Here is a 23,140-nt window from a genome sequence, read left to right as displayed (position 1 = left end):
GCAGCCATGGTATCCGAGCTGATAGTCCATGCTGCTGCAAACGTCGTCGAACTGTTCGTGCAGATGCTTGTTGTCTTGCAAACGTCCCCATCTGTTGACTCAGGGATTGAGACGTGGCTGCACGATACGTTACATCCATGCGGATAAGATGTCTGTCATCTCGACTGCTAGTGATACGAGGCCGTTGGGATCCAGCACGGCGTTCCGTATTACCACGGATTCCATATTCTGCTAACAGTAATTGGGTCTCGAGCAACGCGAGTAGCAATGTCGCGATACGATAAATCGCGATCGCGATAGGCTACAATCCGACCTTTATCAAAGTCGGAAACGTGATGGTACGAATTTCTCCTCCTTAGACGAGGCATCACAACAACGTTTCACGAGGCAACGCCGGTCAACTGCTGTTTGTGTATAAGAAATCGGTTGGAAATTTTCCTCATGTCAGCACGTTGTAGGTGTCGTCACCGGCAGCAACGTTGTGTGAATGCCCTGAAAAGCTAATCATTTGCATATCACAGCATCTTCTTCCAGTGGGTTAAATTTCGCGTCTGTAGCATGTCAACTTCGTGGTGTAGCAATTTTAATGGCCAGTAGTGTATGTCCCCAATTACTTGATGTATGTAGTCCAATCTCCGTCCTTCAACCTGTCCCTTCTCCTTGTCAGCATTTTCCATATAGTCCTTACCTCTCCGATTCTGCGCATAACCTCCTCATTCCTTACCTTATCAGTCCACCTAATTTTCAACATTCGCCTGTAGCACCACATCTCAAATGCTTCGATTCTCTTCTGTTCCGGTTTTCCCACAATCCACGTTTCACTACCATGCAATGCTGTGCTCCGGACGTACATTCTCAGAAATTTCTTCCTCAAATTAAGCCCTATATTTGATACTAGTAGACTTCCCTGGGCCAGGAATGCCCTTTTTGCCAGTGCTAGGCTGATTTTGATGCAATTCTTGCTCCGTTCGTCATTGGTTACTTTGCTGCCTTGGTAGCAGAATTCCTTATCTTCATCTACTTCGGTCCATCAATCCTAATGTTAAGTTTCTCGCTGTTCTCATTTCTGTTACTTCTCATTACTTTCGTCTTTCTTCGATTTACTCTCAATCCATATTCTGTATTCATTCAGATTGTTCGTTCCATTCAACACATCCTATAATTCTTCTTCACTGTCGCTCAGGAAATCCATTCTGAACCTTTCTTTTATTTCCATCATTGCTTCTTCGACGTACAGATTGAACAGTAGGGGCGAATGACTACATCCCTGTCTTACGCCGTTTTTAATTTGAGCGCTTCGTTCTTGGTCGTTCACTCTTATTATCCCCTCTTGGCTCTTTGTATATGTTGTGTATTACCCATCTCTCCTTACAGCTTATCCCTATTTTTCTCAGAATTTCGAACATTTTACACCATTTTACACTGTCGAACGCTTTTTCCAGGTCGACAGATCCCATGAAAGTGTCCTGAATTTCTTAGTTTTCCTTCCTTTATCAACCACAACGTCAGAATTGCCTCTCTGGTGCCTTTACCTTTTCTAAAGTCAAAATGATCATCATCTAGCATATCTCAACTTTCTTTTCTATTCTTCTGTATATTATACTTGTCAGCAACTTGAATACATGAGCTTTAAACTGATTGTGCTATTATTCTCGCATTTGTCAGTTCTTGCAGTCTTCGGAATTTTGTGGATGATATTTTTCCGAAAGTCAGATGATATGTCGCCAGACCCATACATTCTAGACACCAATGTGAATAGTTGTTTTGTTACCACTTCTCCACTGATTTTAGAAATCCTAATGCAATGTTAACTATCCCTTCTGCCTTATTTGATCTTAACTCCTCCAAAACTCTCTTAAATTCTGTTTCTAATACTAGATCCTCTATCTCTTCTAAATCGGCTCCTGTTTCTTCTTTTATCACATCAGACAAATCTTCCCCTTCATAAAGGCCTTCAGTGTACTCTTTCCACCTATCAGCTCTCTCCTCTGCATTTAACAGTGGAATTCCCGTTGCACTCTTAATGTTACCACCCCTACTTTTAATATCACCGAAGGTTGTTTTTTGACTTTCCTTTATCCTGAGTCAGCCCTTCCTTCAATCATTTCTTTTTCGATTGCTTCACATTTTTCCTGCAGCCATATCGTCTTATCTTCCCTGCACTTCCTATTTACTTCATTTCTCAGCGGCTTCTGTTTGTGTATTCCTGAATTTTCCTGAACACTTTTTGCACTTCATTTTTTCGTCGATACCTTAATGGTATACAGTCACTGTAAAGATACTTCTAAAGAAACAGAGACTGCTGCATAATAGGTATAAAAGCGTAGGGCAATAGATACAGAGATGCTGAATGAACCGCGTTTGGCATTCAAGATAGTAATACGTGAAACTTTGAATGACTGCCGCGGCAGAATATTGTCAAAAGATCTTTCACAGAACCCAAAGAAATTCTGGTCGTATGTAAAGGCTGTTAGTGGCACCAAAATCAGTGTCCAATCACTAGTGGACAAGACAGAAACTGAGAGTAACAAAGCAAAATCACAAATGCTTACTCGTGTTTCCAAATGTTCCCTTACAAACGTAAACCCCGGAGTATTGCACCAGTTTAACTCTCGTATCACTGAAAAGATGAGCTAAATAGAAATTAGCGTCAGTGACGTTGAGAACAGCTGATATCGATAAAATTGAACAAAGCACCAGAGCCAGACGAAATCCCTGCCAGATTCTATACCCAATTCGCCGTTGTAGAATCTGAGAACATATATTGACCTTCAACATAATAAGATATCTCGAACAGAATGACTTCCTCAATGCCAAACAGTACAGATTTCGAAAACATAGATCATGTGAAACCCAACACTCACTTTTCTCACATGGCATCCAGAAAACGTGGATCGAGGCAGTCAGGTAGATGCAGTATTTTTCGATTTCCGGAAAGCATTTGACTCCTTACCACACTTACGCTTATCATCAAAAATACGATCGTATGGCATATCAGATGAAATATGTGACTGGCTTGAGAATTTCTTGGTAGGAAGGACGCAGCATGTTACCTTAGATTGAGAGTCATCATCAGATGTAGAAGTAACTTCGAGTGAATCCCTGAGAAACATGTTGGGTCCCCTATGGCTCATGTTGTATATTAATGATCTTGCGCGCAATATTAATAGTAACCTCAGACTTTTTCGCAGATGATGCAGTTATCTGCGAGTACAACGAAGTACAGTCTGAAGCTGTACAAATATTCAGTCAGATCTTGGTAAGATTTCAAAGTGATGCAATGATAGGCAACTTGCTTTAAATCTTCAAAAATGTAAAACTGTTCACTTCACAAAATGCAAAACATAGAGTCCTATGCCTATAACGTCAATGAGTCACTGCTGGAATCGGTCAAACGCACACAAATATCTACTTGTAACACTTCGTAGGGATAGCAAATGGAATGAGCACGTAGACTCAGTCGTGCGTTAAACAGGTCGTGGACTTCATTTTATTGGTGGAAAACTGGGGAAGTGCAATCAGTCTGAAAAGGAGATTGCTAAAGTGTGTGGAACTCTTACCAGACAGGGCTAACAGGGGATACTGAACGAACACAGAGAAGGGCAGCACGAATGATCACAGGTCTGTTTGACTCGCGGGAGAGTGTCACTCAGATGTTAAAAGAACGGAACTGGCAGACTGTTGAAGACAGAAGGGTCCGCATCTCGTGGTCGTGCGGTAGCGTTCTCGCTTCCCACGCCCGGGTTCCCGGGTTCGATTCCCGGCGGGGTCAGGGATTTTCTCTGCCTCGTGATGACTGGGTGTTGTGTGCTGTCCTTAGGTTAGTTAGGTTTAAGTAGTTCTAAGTTCTAGGGGACTGATGACCATAGATGTTAAGTCCCATAGTGCTCAGAGCCATTTGAACCATTTTTGAAGACAGAAGGAAGCTATCCGGAGAAAGTCTACTAACAGAGTTCCAAGAACCGGCTTCAATGATGACTCTAGGAATGTACTACAACCTGCCACATATCGCTCCCAAAGCGTTCGTGAGGTTAGAGCGACCTAGTGCAGTTAGCACACTGAACTCGCTTTCGGGAGGACGACGGTTCAGACCCATGTCCGGCCATCCAGATGTAGGTTTTCCGTAACTTCCTTAAATCGCTCCTGGCACATGCCGGGATGGTTCCTTTGAAAGGGCACAGCCGATTTCCTTCCCCATCTTTGATACAACCCGAGCTTGTGCTCCGTCTCTAACGACCTCGATGTTGAAGGGATGTTAAACCCAATCTTCCATCCTTCTGTTCGTGAAATTAAGATTAGATTAATTACAGAGGCATTAAAACAATCATTTTTCCCGCGCTCCACGCGTGAATGGAACGGGAAAAAGCCCTACTAATTGATACATTGGGAAGTGCCCTCTGGCATGCACTTCACAGCGGTTCACAGCGTAGTGTAGCTGTAGATATACTTTGTGCGTTGACGATAGCGTTCCTCCTCCGCGGTACTAGGAAAGGGAAGGTGTCAGGCCCGTTGCCCCGGCCGCCTTTTACCCCGTTACTAATTTGATAGCAGGCTCAGAGGACCTGGTGCCTTCCTGAAGGGACTGGAACGAGAAAATATTCCCACCTCTTTCCGGCTCTGAATTCGGGACTTCCAGTACCGAAGTCTAGTCCGCTACCCGTTACAGCACCATGGCCACAACACACTGAACGGCCAGATAACATGTTGCTTATTTTATTCTGTTTAGTGTGCGGTGCATCGACAGAAAAAAATGTGCTACGTGTAAAACAGAAAAATAAGATATGGTTGCAGTCACAACATCTCTTTTACAGTATTTTACGGAAATTGGTTCATAGATGTAGGCCACTGATGGGATCGTTATACAATTTGACTTCAGCATCAGTTAAGGCCTGACGATGGTGTACTGAGACACCGAAACTGATTGCAGTGTAATAAAATAACAGCAAAGCGGCTGCTGTAAGTGTTTCATTTTATTGCAGTCGGGAAAAAAGCCAGTACCAAAAGGCACAATGCTAAACCACCGTAACACTGTCTCTGGACTTGATAATGATCTCAGTTCGTTCAGTTCGGCGAGAAAGTGATTCCACAAGTTTATTCAGCATCTACTGACAATTATAGGGCCCACATAGTTAGAAAACTGCAGAGACGTGGTCTCATACGTTTCATCCGCTGTTCCAAATAGCCCTAGACATTTCCTGTGATGATTTATGGGCCGAGTCGACGAGCGATAGGGTTCCTTAATGTTCATCATATCAGGAACGTACGTATGTAGTCCTGCGAACACGGTTGTCATCTTGAACAAGTAGAGTGTTCACACCATAATCAAATGGTTCAAATGGCTCTAAGCACTATGGGACTTAACATTGAGGTCATCAGTCCCCTAGAACTTGGAATTACTTAAACCTAACTAACCTAAGGACATCACACACATCCATGGCCGAGGCAGGATTCGAACCTGCGACCGTAGCAGTCACGCGGTTCCGGACTGAAGCGCCTAGAACTGCTCGGCCACCGCGGCCGGCCACACCATAATCATCATGAAGATGTAGAGGGTAAGGTAACACCTGGTCACCGAGAATGTTGAAATAAGCATCCTGGTTCGTGTCCAACGTAACCTGAAAGAGCTCTTCCCAATTAATAATAGAAAACTGCCGTCAAAACATCACAAAACCATCTCTGGCCTCAATTACACTCCCGTAGACTACCGTTTAAACACCTTGCATGATTTGAAAAAGAGCCAAAATCGTGATTCGTCGGACCACACCACATGCTTACAGGTAACTAACTACTGTCATGTTTATGTGCTGTTTGATTTATTGAAGACGTACAGGTTTACGTAACGCTGTGAGCAGTTGGCTTCTTGCGAGGAATCCGACCCGAGATGTCCGTTGCATACAGTACTTTTTCTTCTTCTTCCTTTCTTCCTAGGCTAAAGCCTATTTGCTTCAGTACCGCTCAGTGTACCCTGAGTTTGTCACTCCATCTTTCCATTAGACGGCCATTATCTCGTTCTAGTGATTATTTCTTACAATTTTCTCAATCTTCCGTTCATCCATCCTATCTATATGTTCGTTCCATTCGTGCTTTTTCTTATGTACCCACTCATTAATGGAGAACACTTAACATCCTTTTCTCCCTTGTTATCCTTCGCAGAATTTTCATTTATGTGGTTTCCAAAAGTATTATTGTTTTTTATGTTTCCGGTCTTGTGTCAGCTTTGTATGTAATACTCATCTCAATATTGTTTTGTATATTCTTGCCTTTGCATCTTTTCCTGTATCCTTACTTTTTCCAAATTGTGCCATTTAAACATCTTGCCACTTTGTTCGCTTTTGCTGCTTGTTTTCTAACTTCCATTTCGACTTTTCCACTGCTCGATACTTCAATACCAAGATATTTAAGTGTCTGTTGACTAATTTTTCCATCCTCTTCCAGTTTTCACCTACTTGGTTCCACAGATGTAGTCATATATTTGGTTTTTTGTCTGGATATGCCCATATTGGTCTTTTTGGCTGTCACGTTAAATATATATAAATGTTCCTGCAGGTTAACATCATTGTTTGCCAGCAGAACTGCATCGTCGCCACAAAAATTCATATTTATTTCTTCAGGTCCTGTTCTATAACCACTATAGGCCAATACCTTCTTTATCACCTCGTCCATGAATATATTAAAAGTAGCGGGCTCAAAGAGTCACATTGTGTAATACCACTATTAACTGCTGCGCACCTAGTTAACCTGTAATCAATTTTCTCCTGGATGTAGTTGATTAGAGTAAATGTCTTCAGTTGTTTTTATTATCTTGCGTGGAATCCCTCTATTGTAGAGAAGGGTTTAAAACATCTGTTAACTGAATCCTTTCGAAAGATTTCTGTAAATCAATAAAATAAAGATGAAATGGTTTGTTATATTCAATGGACTTCTCTACAATTTGTCTAAAAATGAATATTATATTTGTGCATGACCTACCGGATCTGAAACCAAACTATTCCTCTGCAAGGATTTTAGTACTTTTTATTTATTTCCTATTATTTTTGTTATGAGTTTGAGACTTGATCTCAGTAGATTTATCCTTCTGTAGTGGGGTGAGCCATTCTTATCTCCTTTTTTTTACATGAGAATTGTAGTACTAGTTCTCCAGTGTATTAAAAGTTACAACATTGTTAACCAACTTAGTTAGTGGATATCCTCCATACTTCAGTAATTCATTGGAAATCCTATCTTTAATTAGAGACTTACTGTTATTTAACAGACTTCAGCTTCTTCTATCTCTGTGTGAAACAGTTACACCTCCATTTACTTTTATACAAATCTCTAATCTCTCTTCGTTTTCTGGTGATTTTTTTTAGTTTCATACAATTGACTTAAACATTATGTCGTCCACTTTCAAAATTTCATTTAATTCTTTCCTCTGCTGTCGTTTCATTCTCCATATTTGTTTCAGCAACCATAGAGTTCCATTTGCAAAATTCCCTCATAAACTGATTGAAATAAGAACGTTTATTCACTGAAGTCACCAATTCAAGTCGAGTTTTCAGCTAACTGTTTTTGACTGGGCGTGAAATTCGTCTCTGATCTCTCTCAGTTGGGGTCTTTCTATGACCACTGGTCTTACGCTGTTACAAGACAGCTTTCCTTGTAGATATATACAGTACGCATTTATAAATCAAAAAAATAGAGGAACATGATTCACAGTGTCATCAGGATCCCGTCCACACAGGTATATTCTTTCTGCCATTCTGTTATGCCTTCGCGTCGACACAACATACTAAGATGATTCCATGCAGCCAACTGGAATGTACACAGCGCTTCACTGCCACGAGTTCTCTGCAGTGGAGTGTCTCATGGCAGTTCCACTCCAAAGCGACTAGCGTCATCTTTTAATGGGTGACTAATATTTTGTCTGATGCGCATATTTACGTTCAGAGTCAATTACCAGTCCCTGTATCAAACGTAGATTCTCTGCATGTCTTCTAAACTTCCGCTACACTTTTCTGGAGGTGTAACAACACCACAGGCTTCATCTACATCTACATCTGCGTGATTACTCTGCTATTCACAAAGTGCCTGGCAGAGGGTTCAATGAACCACCTTAAAGCTGTCTCTCTACCGTCCCACTATCGAACGGTGCGCGGGAAAAACGAGCACTTAAATTTTTCTGTGCGAGCCCTGATTTCTCTTATTTTATCGTGATGATCATTTCTCCCTATGTAGGTGGGCGTCAACAGAATGTTTTCGCAATCGGAGGAGAAAACTGATGATTGAAATTTCATGAGAAGGTCCCGTCACAACGAAAAACGCCTTTGTTTTAATGATTGCCAATCCAATTCACATATCATGTCTGTGGCACTATCTCCCCTCTTTCACTACAATACAAAACGAGCTGCCCTTCTTTGTACTTTTTCGATGTCATCCGTCAGTCCCATCTGATACGGATCCCACACCGCACAGCAATACTCCAGAATAGGGCGGACAAGCCTGGCGTAAACAGTCTCTTCAGTAGACCTATTACATCTTCTAAGTGTTCTGCCAATGAATCGCAGTCTTTGTTTGTTCTACCCACAACATTATCTATGTCATCGTTCCAATTTAGTTTATTTGTAATTGTAATCCCTAAGTATTTAGTTGAATTTACAACATTCAGATTTGTGTGACTTTTCGAATAATCGAATTTTAGCGGATTTCTTTTAGTACTCATGTGAGTAACTTCACACTTTTCTTTATTCAGGGTCAGTTGCCACTTTTCGCACCATACAGATATCTTATATAAATTATTTTGCAATTCGTTTTGGTCATCTGATGACTTTACAAGACGGTAAATGACAGCATCATCTGCAATTAATCTAAGACGGCTACTCAGAGTGTCTCCTATATCGTTAATATAGATCAGAAAAAATAGAGGGCCTGTAACACTTCCTTGGCGTACGCAGGATATTACTTCTGCTTTGCCGGCCGGGGTGGCCGAGCGGTTCTAGGCGCTACAGTCTGGAACCGCGCGACCGCTACGGTCGCAGGTTCGAATCCTGCCTCGGGCATGGATGTGTGTGATGTCCTTAGGTTAGTTAGGTTTAAGTAGTTCTAAGTTCTAGGGGACTGATGACCTCAGAAGTTGAGTCCCATAGTGCTCAGAGCCATTTGAACCATTTGAACGTCTGTTTTACTCGATGACTTTCCGTCTATTACTACGAACTGTGACCTTTCTGACAGGAAATCACGAATCCAGTCGCACAACTGAGGCGATATTCCACAGGCACACAGCTTGGTTAGGGGACGCTTGTGAGGAACGGTATCGAAAACCTTCTGGAAATCTAAAAATATGGAATCAGTTTGACATCCCTTGTCGATAGCACTCATTACTTCATGAGTATAAAGAGCTAGCTGTGTATCAGAAGAACGATATTTTCTGAATCCGTCATGACTACGTGTCAGTAAATCATTTTATTCGAGGTACTTCATCAAGTCGAATACAGTATATGTTCCAAAACCCTACTACAAAGCGACGTTAGTGATATGGGCCTGTAATTCAGCAGATCACTCCTACTTCCCTTTTTGGGTATTGGTGTGACTCGAGCAATTTTCCAGTCTTTAGGTGCGGATCTTTCTGTGAGCGAGTGGTTGTATATAATTGCTAAATATGGAGCTATTGTATCAGCATACTCCGAGAGGAAACTGACTGGTATACAATCTGGACCGGAGGCCTTGCCTTTATGAAGTGATTTAAGCTGCTGTGTTATACCGAGAATATCTACTTCTATGTTTTTCACCGTGGCAGTTGTTCTTGATTGGAATTCAGGAATATTTACTTCGTCTTCTTTGGTGAAGGAGTTTCGCAAAACCGTGTTTAATAACTCTGCTTTAGTGGCACTGTCATCAGTGACTTCACCGTTGTTATTGTGCAGTTGAAGGTACTGATTGCGTCTTTCCACTGGTGTTCTTTATGTATGACCAGAATCTCTTTGGGTTTTCTGCCAGATTTCGAGACAGAATTTCGTTGTGGAAATGATTAAAAGCATCTCGCTTTGAAGTACGCGCTATATTTCTAACTTCTGCAAAACTTTGCCAGTCTTGGGGATTTTGCGTTCTTTTAAATTTTGCATGCTTGTTTCACTGCTTCTGCAACAGCGATGTGAACCGTTTTGTGAACCATGGGGGATCAGTACCCCACTTATTAATTTATGTGGTATATATCTCTCAATTGCTGTCGATGCTATCTCTTTGTAATCATTCCACAATTTTTCTATGCTTCCATGATCAGATCTGAAGGAGTGAAGACTGTATCTTAAAAAGGCGTTAAGAGCATTTTATCAGCTTTTTTAAATAGATATACTTTGATGGATATCTTTTTGATGGCTAAGGTGTTACGGTGTTGAGCCTAGCAGCAACTGCCTTGTGGTCGTTAATCCCTGGATTCGTCGAGATACTCACTATTTCTCCAGGATTATTTGTTGCTAAGAGGTCAAGAATGCTTTCGCAACCATTTACGCTTCGAGTGGGCTCATGAACTAATTGTTCAAAAACATTTTCTAAGAAAGCATTCAGTACAATTTCGGATGATGTTTTTTGCCTGCCACCGGCTTTAAACGCATATTTTCCTAGTATATAAGGGTAGACTGAAATCACCACCGACTATAATTGTATGAGTGGGGTACCTTATGAGAAGTATGGTGAATTCGAGGTTTATATTCCTAAATGCTGTTGCTGTTGTGATCCCACTTGGATGGAAGGGAATGTTCGAACACATCAAATGGTACTGGAAGTTTCTGCCCACGAATTCACGCCTAGTGAAAATGGACAATTCGCCATTAATTTCCTGCAAGAACTACTGATTTTCTGCTCTGCCTATGGTTTAAATGGTTACCAATGTGCTCAAAAGCTGCAGCCTTCTTCGCTTCTCATCGGCTGTAATTATTAAGAATAATCATTACCAAATTAATCATCTGTGATGCTGTTATGTCTCAATATCTTGAGGTAAGTACAGTTTTCTGCCATTGATATAACTATTCGATCAGATATTCAAAGTTGTGTTTTTCATTATAAATATACGTTCGTTGAAATTCATTTTTAAGACGCTGACATTCTGACACGTACTTATTAATAAATTAGCAGTGAACGAAATTTAAAGTTGGTAGACGTTACATTTATAGAGTACCCTGGACTAAGTATCTGCTGAACGAGAAGAAACAATATCTCACGATAACAGTGCTGTTAGAAAACTATATTTAGATAGAAAATCTGGGTAAACAATCTGAACTGATTTTGGAAATAGCGCTTATGTATGTATTTTTGTCAGATAAACATCCTTCGAGCAATACTGCACTTTTCTATCTGTATTAATGTATACGTTCTGTGTGTTTACAGATACGTGAAAGCTGGGAGCAACAAATCTTCCTTCAAGTTCAACATTCCAGTCAAAGGCTGTGGAACGGTTCCTTCAGGAGGATTCGGCAAGACAGTCGACAATATCATCGTCATCCAGACGGAAGATGACGTACAGGTAATCCTTCAAACAAATACCTTATTTGGCTTCAGTGGGCTCTACTCATGAGACATTACACTTAAACTGCCTTATGTGAAGATAGTAAATACCTTACAAATTTAAGGAAATATCAAGAAGGGGTCACAGTGTCTATAAGCTACAGTCATACGATAGTGTGTCTCTTGCCAAATGGTTGAAACAATCTTCATAGGCTGGCAGCCAAGACATTTATCCTTCTTAATTCCCTTTATATGCTGTCAGTTTATGGCAATTTTTCTAACTGGCACACCATTTCACTGTTGAAAAGTAATGTCTCATGTATCATTCTTTTAAGTTGTCAAAATTCGAAAAGACAGCTAGTGAATACTGAGTTATTACCCAGCGCATATCACAGCACGACAGCAAACTATCAACCATTTAAAGCAAAATTGTACGTTTGGCACTTTCATCACTTATTTCATGGCCGGCTTCTGCTTCATAGCACTGAACACTAGCACGTCAACATTCCGTTCCTTAAAAATGGGTAGGTAATTTTGTAGCTAGTGAAACGTCTGAGCAAAGCACATCAGTGTATGTAATGTCGTCCAGTTCCTGCAGTATCTTAGTAGTTGCTCATAAGTAGAATGAAAGAACACTGCATGTGACGCAATAGTTGGAAAAAAATGGTTCAAATGGCTCTGAGCATTATGGGTCTCAACCGCTGTGGTCATAAGTCCCCTAGAACTTAGAACTACTTAAACCTAACTAACCTAAGGACGTCACACACATCCATGCCCGAGGCAGGATTCGAACCTGCGACCGTAGCGGTCGTGCGGTTCCAGACTGTAGCGCCTTTAACCGCTCGGCCACTCCGGCCGGCGCAATAGTTGGAGCTCGTCATTTCTGTTGAGCAGTACAATGTCCGGTACGTCTGCCGGCAATCCTGATTTCGGTTTCGTTATTTTCCTAAAACATTTTAGGGTACTATCTCGATTATTCATTTCACATTTATGTCTGTATTCCGCAAGCCATTATACGGTGTGAGGCAGATCGTTTTCCAATCTTCCTATTAGCAGCGCTTTGTATGAGCCATAATTTCTTTACTTTTAGTGTGGCCTTTAAGTGAGATGCACATTGGAAGAAGTAGTATGTTCTTTGGCTCATTCAGAATGGGTTCCAATAAAATTTTGAGAATAAGATCTCCGTGTTTCACAGCGCCTTTGTTATAACGTCTCTCACCGGCGTTATGTTGAGAGCGGTTCTTCTTTGAATCTTTTGTGTCTCTCCCATTAATTTAACTTCGCAAGGATCCCACATTAACGAACAATACTTAAGAATTAATCGAATGAATATTATGTAAGCGACCTATTTCGCTCGCGAATGACTTTTTTTTTTAGGATTCTTTCAATAGATCTGAATCTGGCACCTTCCCTCCTCTCAGACGAATGTGTGTGGTCCTTCGCTTTTACATTTCTCCGGACTGATACTCCTACGTAACTGAAGATTATGACTCATTTCACTGAATGATCGCCGACCGCACTGACAAACCATAGCGGATCTTTTCGCCTCTAAGCACATTGCAATGCATTTTGTGATATACGTAGCGATTAAAAAGTTTCCGTTCGAAAGACGTACTGTCCAGAATGGGTATGCCAATGAGGAAAAATTGCCAAGACCATTCAGGCAATCATCACACTAACGCTCCAGATTGAAGATACCCGTTTGGTGAAGAAATCAGTAACTGCCTGTTGCACATCTTCTTCCGACCTTTCAAGGGCTTTTTGAAGACAACGAAGGCGTTATAATCAGATGGGCAGGGTGTTCGAGTGGGTCCCACTTGAGTTGGCGTAAATTCTGCGTTACGATACTTGTGATAAGCTGATGTGCGTTATCATGAAGCAGCAGCAACAGCACAGTACTTGGCGCACTACTCCACAGCAATGGTTTTCGACAGACATGCTGCTCCATACAAATTCTTCATTGTCCGGTGGATGTCTACCGGTGTTTGTCCTTCGGCAGCCAAGAAATGAAAAACAGCACGTTAGTCCTGTTTGGACGCATTTGGTGATAACGTCGTCATAGCTCAATTTTCCGCATTTACCGCACACACATCCGAGGGACATGAATGCCATACTAATCACTTGCCTACGTGTGGGTGCTTATATACCCGCATCGGAGTTGCGCGACGTTAGATATACGCTGCAGCAGCGCCCACAAACGGAAACTTTTTGATCACTTCTAATATTTAGAGTTACTTACATCACACACTGATTTATCTGCAAGTCTTCACACCTTTCGTAAGAAGTTTCTAACCGTGTCAGCTCCCTGCGTCCCTGTACACAAAGTATACACTGATGGGCCAAACATTACGACCACTGCCCACCATGAGACTGAATGGTGCCTAATGGTGTTGGTGGCATATGACCTAATAAGGAAAATATATAACAGGAGCAGAGACGAAAGGGGAATCATTCTATCAACGATAAGGGACATGAACAGTGGAAACCACTGGCGCAAGCGACTTGGACAAAGAAAGGATTGTTATGCCCTGGCGCCTGCAAACGACCATCTCGGAAACGGTGAAGCTGGCCGGCTGTTCGTGTGCTACTGCCGTGAAGATCTATGGAAAGCGTTTGAACGACGGTGAATCTACGAGTGGGCGGCATTGATGTACGCGTAAGACGCGCACGCCTCACCACAGACTATGGAGATCAGAAGGTTGCTCACTGGACGAAGCAGGATAGGCGCCGATCCGTCCCGGATCTGACGACAGACTAGAGTATGGTGCAGTTAAAACTGTTTTGAAGCCTACTGTTCAGTGTACATTTTTCTACACCTGCATACACACTCCACAAACCACCGTGGGGTGCGTGGCGGAGGGTATGCTTTACCGCTACTAGTCGTTTCCTTTGCTGTTCCACTCGCAGACAGGGTGAGGGAAAAACGACTATCCACACGTCTACATCTACATCTACATCTACATCCATACTCCGCAAGCCACCTGACGGTGTGTGGCGGAGGGTATCCTGAGTACCTCTATCGGTTCCCCCTTCTATTCCAGTCTCGTATTGTTCGTGGGAAGAAGGATTGTCGGTATGCTTCTGTGTGGGCTCTAATCTCTCTGATTTTATCCTCATGGTCTCTTCGCGAGATATACGTAGGAGGGAGCAATATACTGCTTGACTCTTCGGTGAAGGTATGTTCTCGAAACTTCAACAAAAGCCCGTACCGAGCTACTGAGCGTCTCTCCTGCAGAGACTTCCACTGGAGTCTATCATCTCCGTAACGGTTTCGCCATTACTAAATGATCCTGTAACGAAGCGCGCTGCTCTCCGTTGGATCTTCTCTATCTCTTCTATCAACCCTATCTGGTACGGATCCCACACTGCTGAGCAGTATTCAAGCACTGTGCAAGCAAGCGTACTGTAACCTACTTCCTTTGTTTTCGGATTGCATTTCCTTAGGATTCTTCCAATGAATCTCAGTCTGGCATCTGCTTTACCGACGATCAACTTTATATGATCATTCCTTTTTAAATCACTCCTAATGCGTACTCCCAGATAATTTATGGAATTAACTGCTTCCAGTTGCTGACCTGCTCCGTATGGGCCCTAATTACTCAGATCTTATCTTCGTCTTCCTTACGAGAAACCTGTGTTGGCGGCAGCAGGATCGTTACGCAGTCAGCTTCAAATGCTGGTTCTCTAAGTTTTCTCAGTAGTGTTTCTGGTAAAAAAAAAAAACGTTGTTTCCCCTCAGGGATTCCCATTTGAGTTCTCTAAGTATATCTATAATACTTGGGTGTTGTTCGAACCTACCGGTAACAAGTCTAGCATCCCGCCTCTGAACTGTTTCGGTCTTCCTTTAATCCGACTTGGTGCACGTACCTAACACTCGAGCAGCACAGAAGAACAGGTCGGACTAGCGTCCTATAAGCGGTGTCCTTTTCAGATGAAACACAATTTCCGAAAAATCTCACAGTAAACCGAAGTCGACAATGCGCCTCTCCTACCGCAGTTCTCACATGCTGTAACGTACCTACAGCAAATGAAGGCTATGTTCGTGTGTGAAAATGAGCAACCTGAGCCATCAGTAATCGGAATCTAACCTGCATAACACTGTGTGCGTGTTGTATGGGTGTCAGTATCACAGTCATTTAAGCCCTCAACAGATCGTTACGTGAAAAACTTAAAACTAACATTTGGATAAGCTATCTGACTGCGTATTTGAATAATAATTTACAAGTGATACAGAATCTGGCTTGTGCAACGCAATTTACTGGATTAGAGTTCATGACATGTTGTGGTGTGTCAGTGTGTCTGTTTTGGCCCTAAATTTTGCACTCACCTCTTTAGCTCACTGTCTTTTTCCAAGTGATTTAAAGCAATTTGCAGCAGCATGCAGCAGAAGCGGCTAAAACTTATTGTTAATAAGATTGAATTTAATTAAAAAGAGTTTGCTTGGGTCCTGTTAACTACTAAATAACTCGTAAGAAAGAATTTAATAAATTGAGTCTATTTAAAACTTCAGAAATCATCATGACCAATAATAGTTTGACAAGTATTAATAATGGGAAATGGCTGACAATGGTCTTATAACTATCAATATTGGCTGAGTGCCAGGTTAACAAATTATTTCAATTTCAAAGTTACATTAACATTTAATAACCACAGCATATTTATGAATTAGATGTGGAGAATAGTTATTATTACTTGGAGGATAAGGAGGCTTCTTTAACTGACAAGCAAAACATGGTATTATTGCAAACTCGGACTAACAATCACGAGCCGAATTCTGCAATTGCTTTTGCGCTATGCTTGCGAATTTTACCTTGAATTCCATCTTCAGGCGTAGTTAACCCGTCTAAATCTCTCCTGGTCATGTAAATGAAATCAGGCCTTAAGTGTGGTAAGACCTATCACCGAATTGAGGGCAGCGTGACACGTCTTCTGTCTCCGAGCTCTCGACCAACACTGCGGAAATTTTACTCTCTCAGACAGACCTCGTCTCACAACAATACTTAGAATCGCACTCCAATGTTTCGCCCTCAGATTGTTACTATCGATATCTGAATGCTTATTTATTTCCATAGAGAATCGCAGAATCTTACATAACGCAAAGAATAGCCATAAGTTGACTACATTGTTTTCGACACTCAGTTTAATATTTAATCAATGTAATGCTCGTTCCATTTCATATCGCTTTGCAACGGTTTGCCCAGATATTTAAATGACTTGACTGTGTCAAGCAGAGCACGCATAGTCCTGTATCCGAACATTACGCATTTGTTTTTCCTACTCATCCGCATTAACTTATATTTCTCCACATTAAGAGCTAGCTGCCATTCATCACACCAACAAGAAATTTCGTAAAGTCATCTTGTACCCTCCTACAGTCACTCAACTGCGACACCTTCCCGTACACCACGCCACTATCATCAAACAGCCGCAAACTGCTGCTTACCTTTTCCACCAGATCGTTTAAGTAGATAGAAAATAAAAGCGATCCTATCCCAATCCCCTGGGGCACTCCTGACTATGCACTTGTCTCTGATGAACACTCGCCGTCGAGGACAACATACTTCATTACATTACTCAAGAAGTCGTTGAGCCACTCGCGTATCTGAGTACCTGTTCCGTATTCTCATACCTGCGTTAAGAGTCTGCAGTGAAGCACCGACTCAAATGCGTTCCGGAAATCGAGGGAAATGGACTATGCCTGTTGCCCTTCATCCATAGTTCGCAGTGTACCATGTGAGTAAAGGACAATCTGAGTTTCACACGAGCGAAGCTATCTAAAATAGGGCTGATCCGTGGACATAAGCTTTTCGCTCTCTAGGAATATTTTTTTATATTCGAACTGAGAATACGTTCAGGGATTATGGATACTGGTCTGTAATTTGGCGGCTCCGTTCTTTTACCCTTCTTATGTATATGAGTCACCTGCGCTTTACCCCAGTCGTTTGGCACTTTGCGCTGGATGAGAGATTCGCGATAAATCTGAACTAAGTAAGGGGTCAGTGCCGTAGAGTACTCTTTGCAGAACCGAATTTGGATCCCATCCAGACCTAGAGACTTATTTGTTTTCAACTTTTTCAGCTGTTTCTCTACGCCAGGGATGCTTATTACTACGTAATTCATATGGGACTCTGTGCGGTGGTCAAATGAGGTATGTTTGCACATTTGTCCTGTGTGAACGATTTCTTAAACGCGAGATTTAAAACTTCGGCTTTCGTTTTGCTATCTTCAGTTGCCACATCAGACTGCTCGATGAGTGACTACATGGAATCCCTAGACCCGCTTAGCAATTTTACATAGAACAAGAACTGTCTCGGGTTCTCGGCCAGATCTGTTGCTATGGGGTGATGGTGGTAGTTGTTGTATGCTTCCTGCATCGATCTTTTCACAGACGCCCGAATCTCTGCTAACTTCCTACTGTCGTCATCTGCGTATTCTCTTTTGAACCGAGAATGCAATAGCCTTTGCTTCCTCAGCATTGCTGAACACAGGACTCCACAGCAGACGACCCCTTCGCGTTCCTGTATTGACCCAACGATATGGTCAGTTACCATTGCAGTAGACACGGGATCATCGAGACTGCATCGTGGATCAATAAAACCCGTCATCTGGTTGGATGAATCAAGCTTGTGCTACAGCAGATTGATCTTCATGTGCGGATACGCCGTCATCCAGGGAAACAGCTGCTCGAAATTTGCACCGCGTCATGGATGCAGACCGGTGGAAACAGTATTATGCTATGGGAGACAGTCACGTGGCCTTATATGGGAACTGTGTTAGTTATCTAAGGCACTATCACGTCTGTGAATTACTACTGCGGTCCATCTGTATCCCTTGATATCTTTCCCGACGGCAATGGCACATTCCAGCAGGAGGCAAGAATCTTGTTACTGTGGTCTGTGGAGCATTATAATGAACTCATACTGATGGCAATCAAGTTGGTACAATCTAAAACCGCTGAAACACATCTACGATGCAGTCGGGTGTCATCTCCGCGCCTGCAAGCCACTGGCTCGGAATTTACGGGAATTTTGTGGCGTATGAGTAGACGTCTAGTGCCACATACTTTCGGAAACCTACCAAGAACCTGTCGAAATACACTCCTGGAAATTAAAATAAGAACACCGTGAATTCATTGTCCCAGGAAGGGGAAACTTTATTGACACATTCCTGGGGTCAGATACATCACATGATCACACTGACAGAACCACAGGCACATAGACACAGGCAACAGAGCATGCACAATGTCGGCACTAGTACAGTGTATATCCACCTTTCGCAGCAATGCAGGCTGCTATTCTCCCATGGAGACGATCGTAGAGATGCTGGATGTAGTCCTGTGGAACGGCTTGCCATGCCATTTCCACCTGGCGCCTCAGTTGGACCAGCGTTCGTGCTGGACGTGCAGACCGCGTGAGACGACGCTTCATCCAGTCCCAAACATGCTCAATGGGGGACAGATCCGGAGATCTTGCTGGCCAGGGTAGTTGACTTACACCTTCTAGAGCACGTTGGGTGGCACGGGATACATGCGGACGTGCATTGTCCTGTTGGAACAGCAAGTTCCCTTGCCGGTCTAGGAATGGTAGAACGATGGGTTCGATGACGGTTTGGATGTACCGTGCACTATTCAGTGTCCCCTCGACGATCACCAGTGGCGTACGGCCAGTGTAGGAGATCGCTCCCCACACCATGATGCCGGGTGTTGGCCCTGTGTGCCTCGGTCGTATGCAGTCCTGATTGTGGCGCTCACCTGCACGGCGCCAAACACGCATACGACCATCATTGGCACCAAGGCAGAAGCGACTCTCATCGCTGAAGACGACACGTCTCCATTCGTCCCTCCATTCACGCCTGTCGCGACACCACTGGAGGCGGGCTGCACGATGTTGGGGCGTGAGTGGAAGACGGCCTAACGGTGTGCGGGACCGTAGCCCAGCTTCATGGAGACGGTTGCGAATGGTCCTCGCCGACACCCCAGGAGCAACAGTGTCCCTAATTTGCTGGGAAGTGGCGGTGCGGTCCCCTACGGCACTGCGTAGGATCCTACGGTCTTGGCGTGCATCCGTGCGTCGCTGCGGTCCGGTCCCAGGTCGACGGGCACGTGCACCTTCCGCCGACCACTGGCGACAACATCGATGTACTGTGGAGACCTCACGCCCCACGTGTTGAGCAATTCGGCGGTACGTCCACCCGGCCTCCCGCATGCCCACTATACGCCCTCGCTCAAAGTCCGTCAACTGCACATACGGTTCACGTCCACGCTGTCGCGGCATGCTACCGGTGTTAAAGACTGCGATGGAGCTCCGTATGCCACGGCAAACTGGCTGACACTGACGGCGGCGGTGCACAAATGCTGCGCAGCTAGCGCCATTCGACGGCCAACACCGCGGTTCCTGGTGTGTCCGCTGTGCCGTGCGTGTGATCATTGCTTGTACAGCCCTCTCGCAGTGTCCGGAGCAAGTATGGTGGGTCTGACACACCGGTGTCAATGTGTTCTTTTTTCCATTTCCAGGAGCGTATATGCCACACAAAATCACATGTGTATTGCGTTACAAAGGTAGACCAACACGGTATTAAGCACATGAAATGTATTCGCAGATGGGAAAATGGGCAGCCATCAGCTGGGTAATGGAATGACGACAGTAGAACTTTGTACCGGACCAGGACTTGAACCCGGATTTCCCCCTCAACCAGAGCGGTCGCCTTACCGTTAGGGTATTCCAGTACGCTGCAAGGCCATACCGCAACTTCCATATGTCATCGACCATCTGTGAACAACCTGCACTCGCACATCCATTATATATATACAATTCTCGTACAGGGGAGACATTATAATTGAAAGTCGCTTGGCCGGTATCGGCGGGTGAATACGACATTTCAGCGCCTGTGCTGTCCAGAATTATGACGCCATGTTCTTTCCGACATGCATGACTTGACTATAGAAATCATTTCAACGCATTTACAGCTCAATGTTGGGCGTCGACATTATCGAAAAGTTTGTGATCTGTGTTGCCCAAACGACGACCTTGTTTTACTAGATGTTAAAAAATGACGAAATTCCTCCAGCTGTATTAAGGTGTTGGTTTTATTGGCAACTAGTTTCGATGTTGTTACAACATCATCTTCAGGCCCTGAATACAACATATCATACATAAACAACCAATGCAACAACAGTAATTTATGAGTTATTATGCAAAACAATTCTATTATAACCATATTACATCACTTTTAGAATGACTTAGCTTCCTTGTAGATTTAATGTCAACTTGCTTGACGATACTTGAACTGTTTCCCCCGCGTGTAGAGATTGTTCTGTTTAATACTGATTATAAGATAGTAGTTCACGTGTTTATATCCGCTTATTCCTACAATAGATTTCAATGTGTTATCACTTCGATAAGTAACTCGCTCCCACCTTAGACAGATTTTATACTTGATACTTCATCAACTTCCGTTATTAGTCAGTTTATCTTAATCAGTAAATTGGTCTTATAGTCAAAATAATTGTGCTTCCAACTTTCATGCTCGTTTCTCGTAAATCAGTGGGTAACCGATATGCTTTAACTACCAATTCTATACAACAACTGAATTATAAAGATAAGTAAAATGAACGAGTCCCCATGTTGTAGTAGTGATTGGTCCAGTAGACTATTTTCCCATAGTAAACAGATATTAAGCACATCATTGATTGTAATTAACTCGAACTGATACTCGACGAGATCACATAGTTAATATAAGAATTACACAGCGTGTATTTTACTGAGTGGCTGTTTTTGTGCGTATTTATTAGAGGAACAAAAAATAGATTACATATATGACCGTTTTATTTCAACTGACATTATCTAGGTTGCTTCTATTTAGAGCATTTCCGTGTTCCTGATCGTACATTTGACCATGTAAACTTACTAGAATTGATTATTTTAGACCCTGGTCATAGCCTTCGATAAGACACCGACATAGAAATTATTTCAGCAAGGTGTTAACTTTTACTTTTATTGGAATGAATAGTTTTTTTTTAAATTGATTAACATGTATTTTACACTATTGACTACCTTGTATCAGCTGGGTTTCACACCAGTTTTTCGGTCCCTTACCATTTCTTCGTGGTGTTAGGAACGAAGTTGTCTAAGTAAATTACGCCGCTGTTACTTTAATACGATGACAGCACAGAATTTTACAAACGTAACTCTAGTCTACCTTGCCCACCGTTCACTACTAGAAAACAATGAAGTTTACTAACATATGTCTAATTGGCGCCGGCCGCGGTAGCCGAGCGGTTCTAGGCGCTCCAGTCCGGAACCGCGCTGCTGCTACGGTCGCAGGTTCGAATCCTGTCTCGGGCATGGATGTGTGTGATGTCCTTAGGTTTAAGTAGTTCTAAGTCTAGGGGACTGATGACCTCAGATGTTGAGTCCCATAGTGCTCAGAACCATTTGAACCATTTGTCTGATTGGCAATGCGTATGTTCTCCTTTTTACGGTTCAGTATTTACAAAAAAAAAAAAAAAATACACTGTTCCACGCCTGTATTATTATCCATTAGAATAATGGCTTGTCGCTTAAGATTTAATATACTCCCATTTTTAATACCTGATATTAACGTATCATAAAACGATTGTGTATCTACAGCTTAATTTGCATTTAGTGATACCACGAATCCTGCCTCGGGCGTCAGTATATGTTATAGTTATACTGATAGAAAAACCTAGTTTGTGGGTATGTGAATGAGCTACGGTATATTAAGTTTTGGATTTGTCATACAGTAATCCATTTGAGGCAGTGCGAACCATAAGGGACTAAAGCACATCAACATCAGTTGTGAGATTGTGATATTGATTCATGCTTCTGACTTCTGTTGATCTTGTGGCGAGTCACTTTTATGTGTGCTGTAAGCCCACAGTGTATATATGAATATTGACGTAAGCTGTCTCAGTCTTATATTCACTTAAATGTGAGATCAATGATGGTGTGCTTTTGACCTTTATGGCTCTCAGTGCCTCATTTGTATTCTAGTCAAGTGACATTATTACTTGAATTTCACTTTCACAAATGGCAGTTTGTGTTCTGAGTTGGTTGTTTACTGTGCAGGAATCGGTTTTTGTGTGCAGTATCAACTTAAGTCTGTCGATTCTCTTTTTAAGGTGCTAACAGAAAAGAAAATGATCAGAAAAAGTTAGCTGCAAAGGAATTAGAGTCTCCCAGATCACATCCGTTGATTGAGAAAGTGACGAAATCAAATAAGCATCTGTGCAAGCAAATATTTAGCAAAGAACTGTACAATAGCATAAGTTGTTGTGGCAGTGTAATGTAAGACTGTCTGATTTTCAGCCCGGATGGTAATTCGTGGACTAATTCATCTTTAGGCATTTTGTACATTTGTCCAAAAAAAACAAAAAAAAGCGCCAAAACTCCCACTTACACAAAAATTCAAAAATGAAAGTGGATGTGTGTGATGTCCTTAGGTTAGTTAGGTTTAAGAAGTTCTAAGTCTAGGGGACTGATGACCTCAGATGTTAAGTCCCATAGTGCTTAGAGCCACTTGAACTTGAATTCGGAGAGGTCCTCTCTTCAGACCGAGAAGTTCGAATTAACTTGTGATTTGAGAACTGCTCCTGGGAGACACCAATTTCGCCTCAGATTACTGCTGTCGAAAACGCTGGACACCA

At 42.6% G+C, this 23,140-nt stretch overlaps 1 protein-coding gene across 1 annotated transcript in view; it reads left to right on the top strand.

Annotated features, from left to right (window-relative positions):
• LOC126199569 (mucin-2-like) overlaps window positions 1–23,140 on the top strand; it is a gene marked incomplete at its 5' end in the record, with an annotated part of 132,457 nt that overhangs the window by 33,112 nt on the left and 76,205 nt on the right. The window contains one exon of the mRNA XM_049936492.1: window positions 11,359–11,494. Coding sequence (XP_049792449.1) covers window positions 11,359–11,494 — 136 coding nt within the window. The remainder of the gene's footprint in view (window positions 1–11,358; window positions 11,495–23,140) is intronic.

This window comes from Schistocerca nitens, chromosome 8, assembly GCF_023898315.1.
Source record: "Schistocerca nitens isolate TAMUIC-IGC-003100 chromosome 8, iqSchNite1.1, whole genome shotgun sequence".
Classification (NCBI taxonomy): Eukaryota; Metazoa; Arthropoda; class Insecta; order Orthoptera; family Acrididae; genus Schistocerca; species Schistocerca nitens.
The sequence above is the reverse complement of the archived record's forward strand: the minus strand, read 5'-3'. Positions and strand labels throughout refer to the sequence as shown.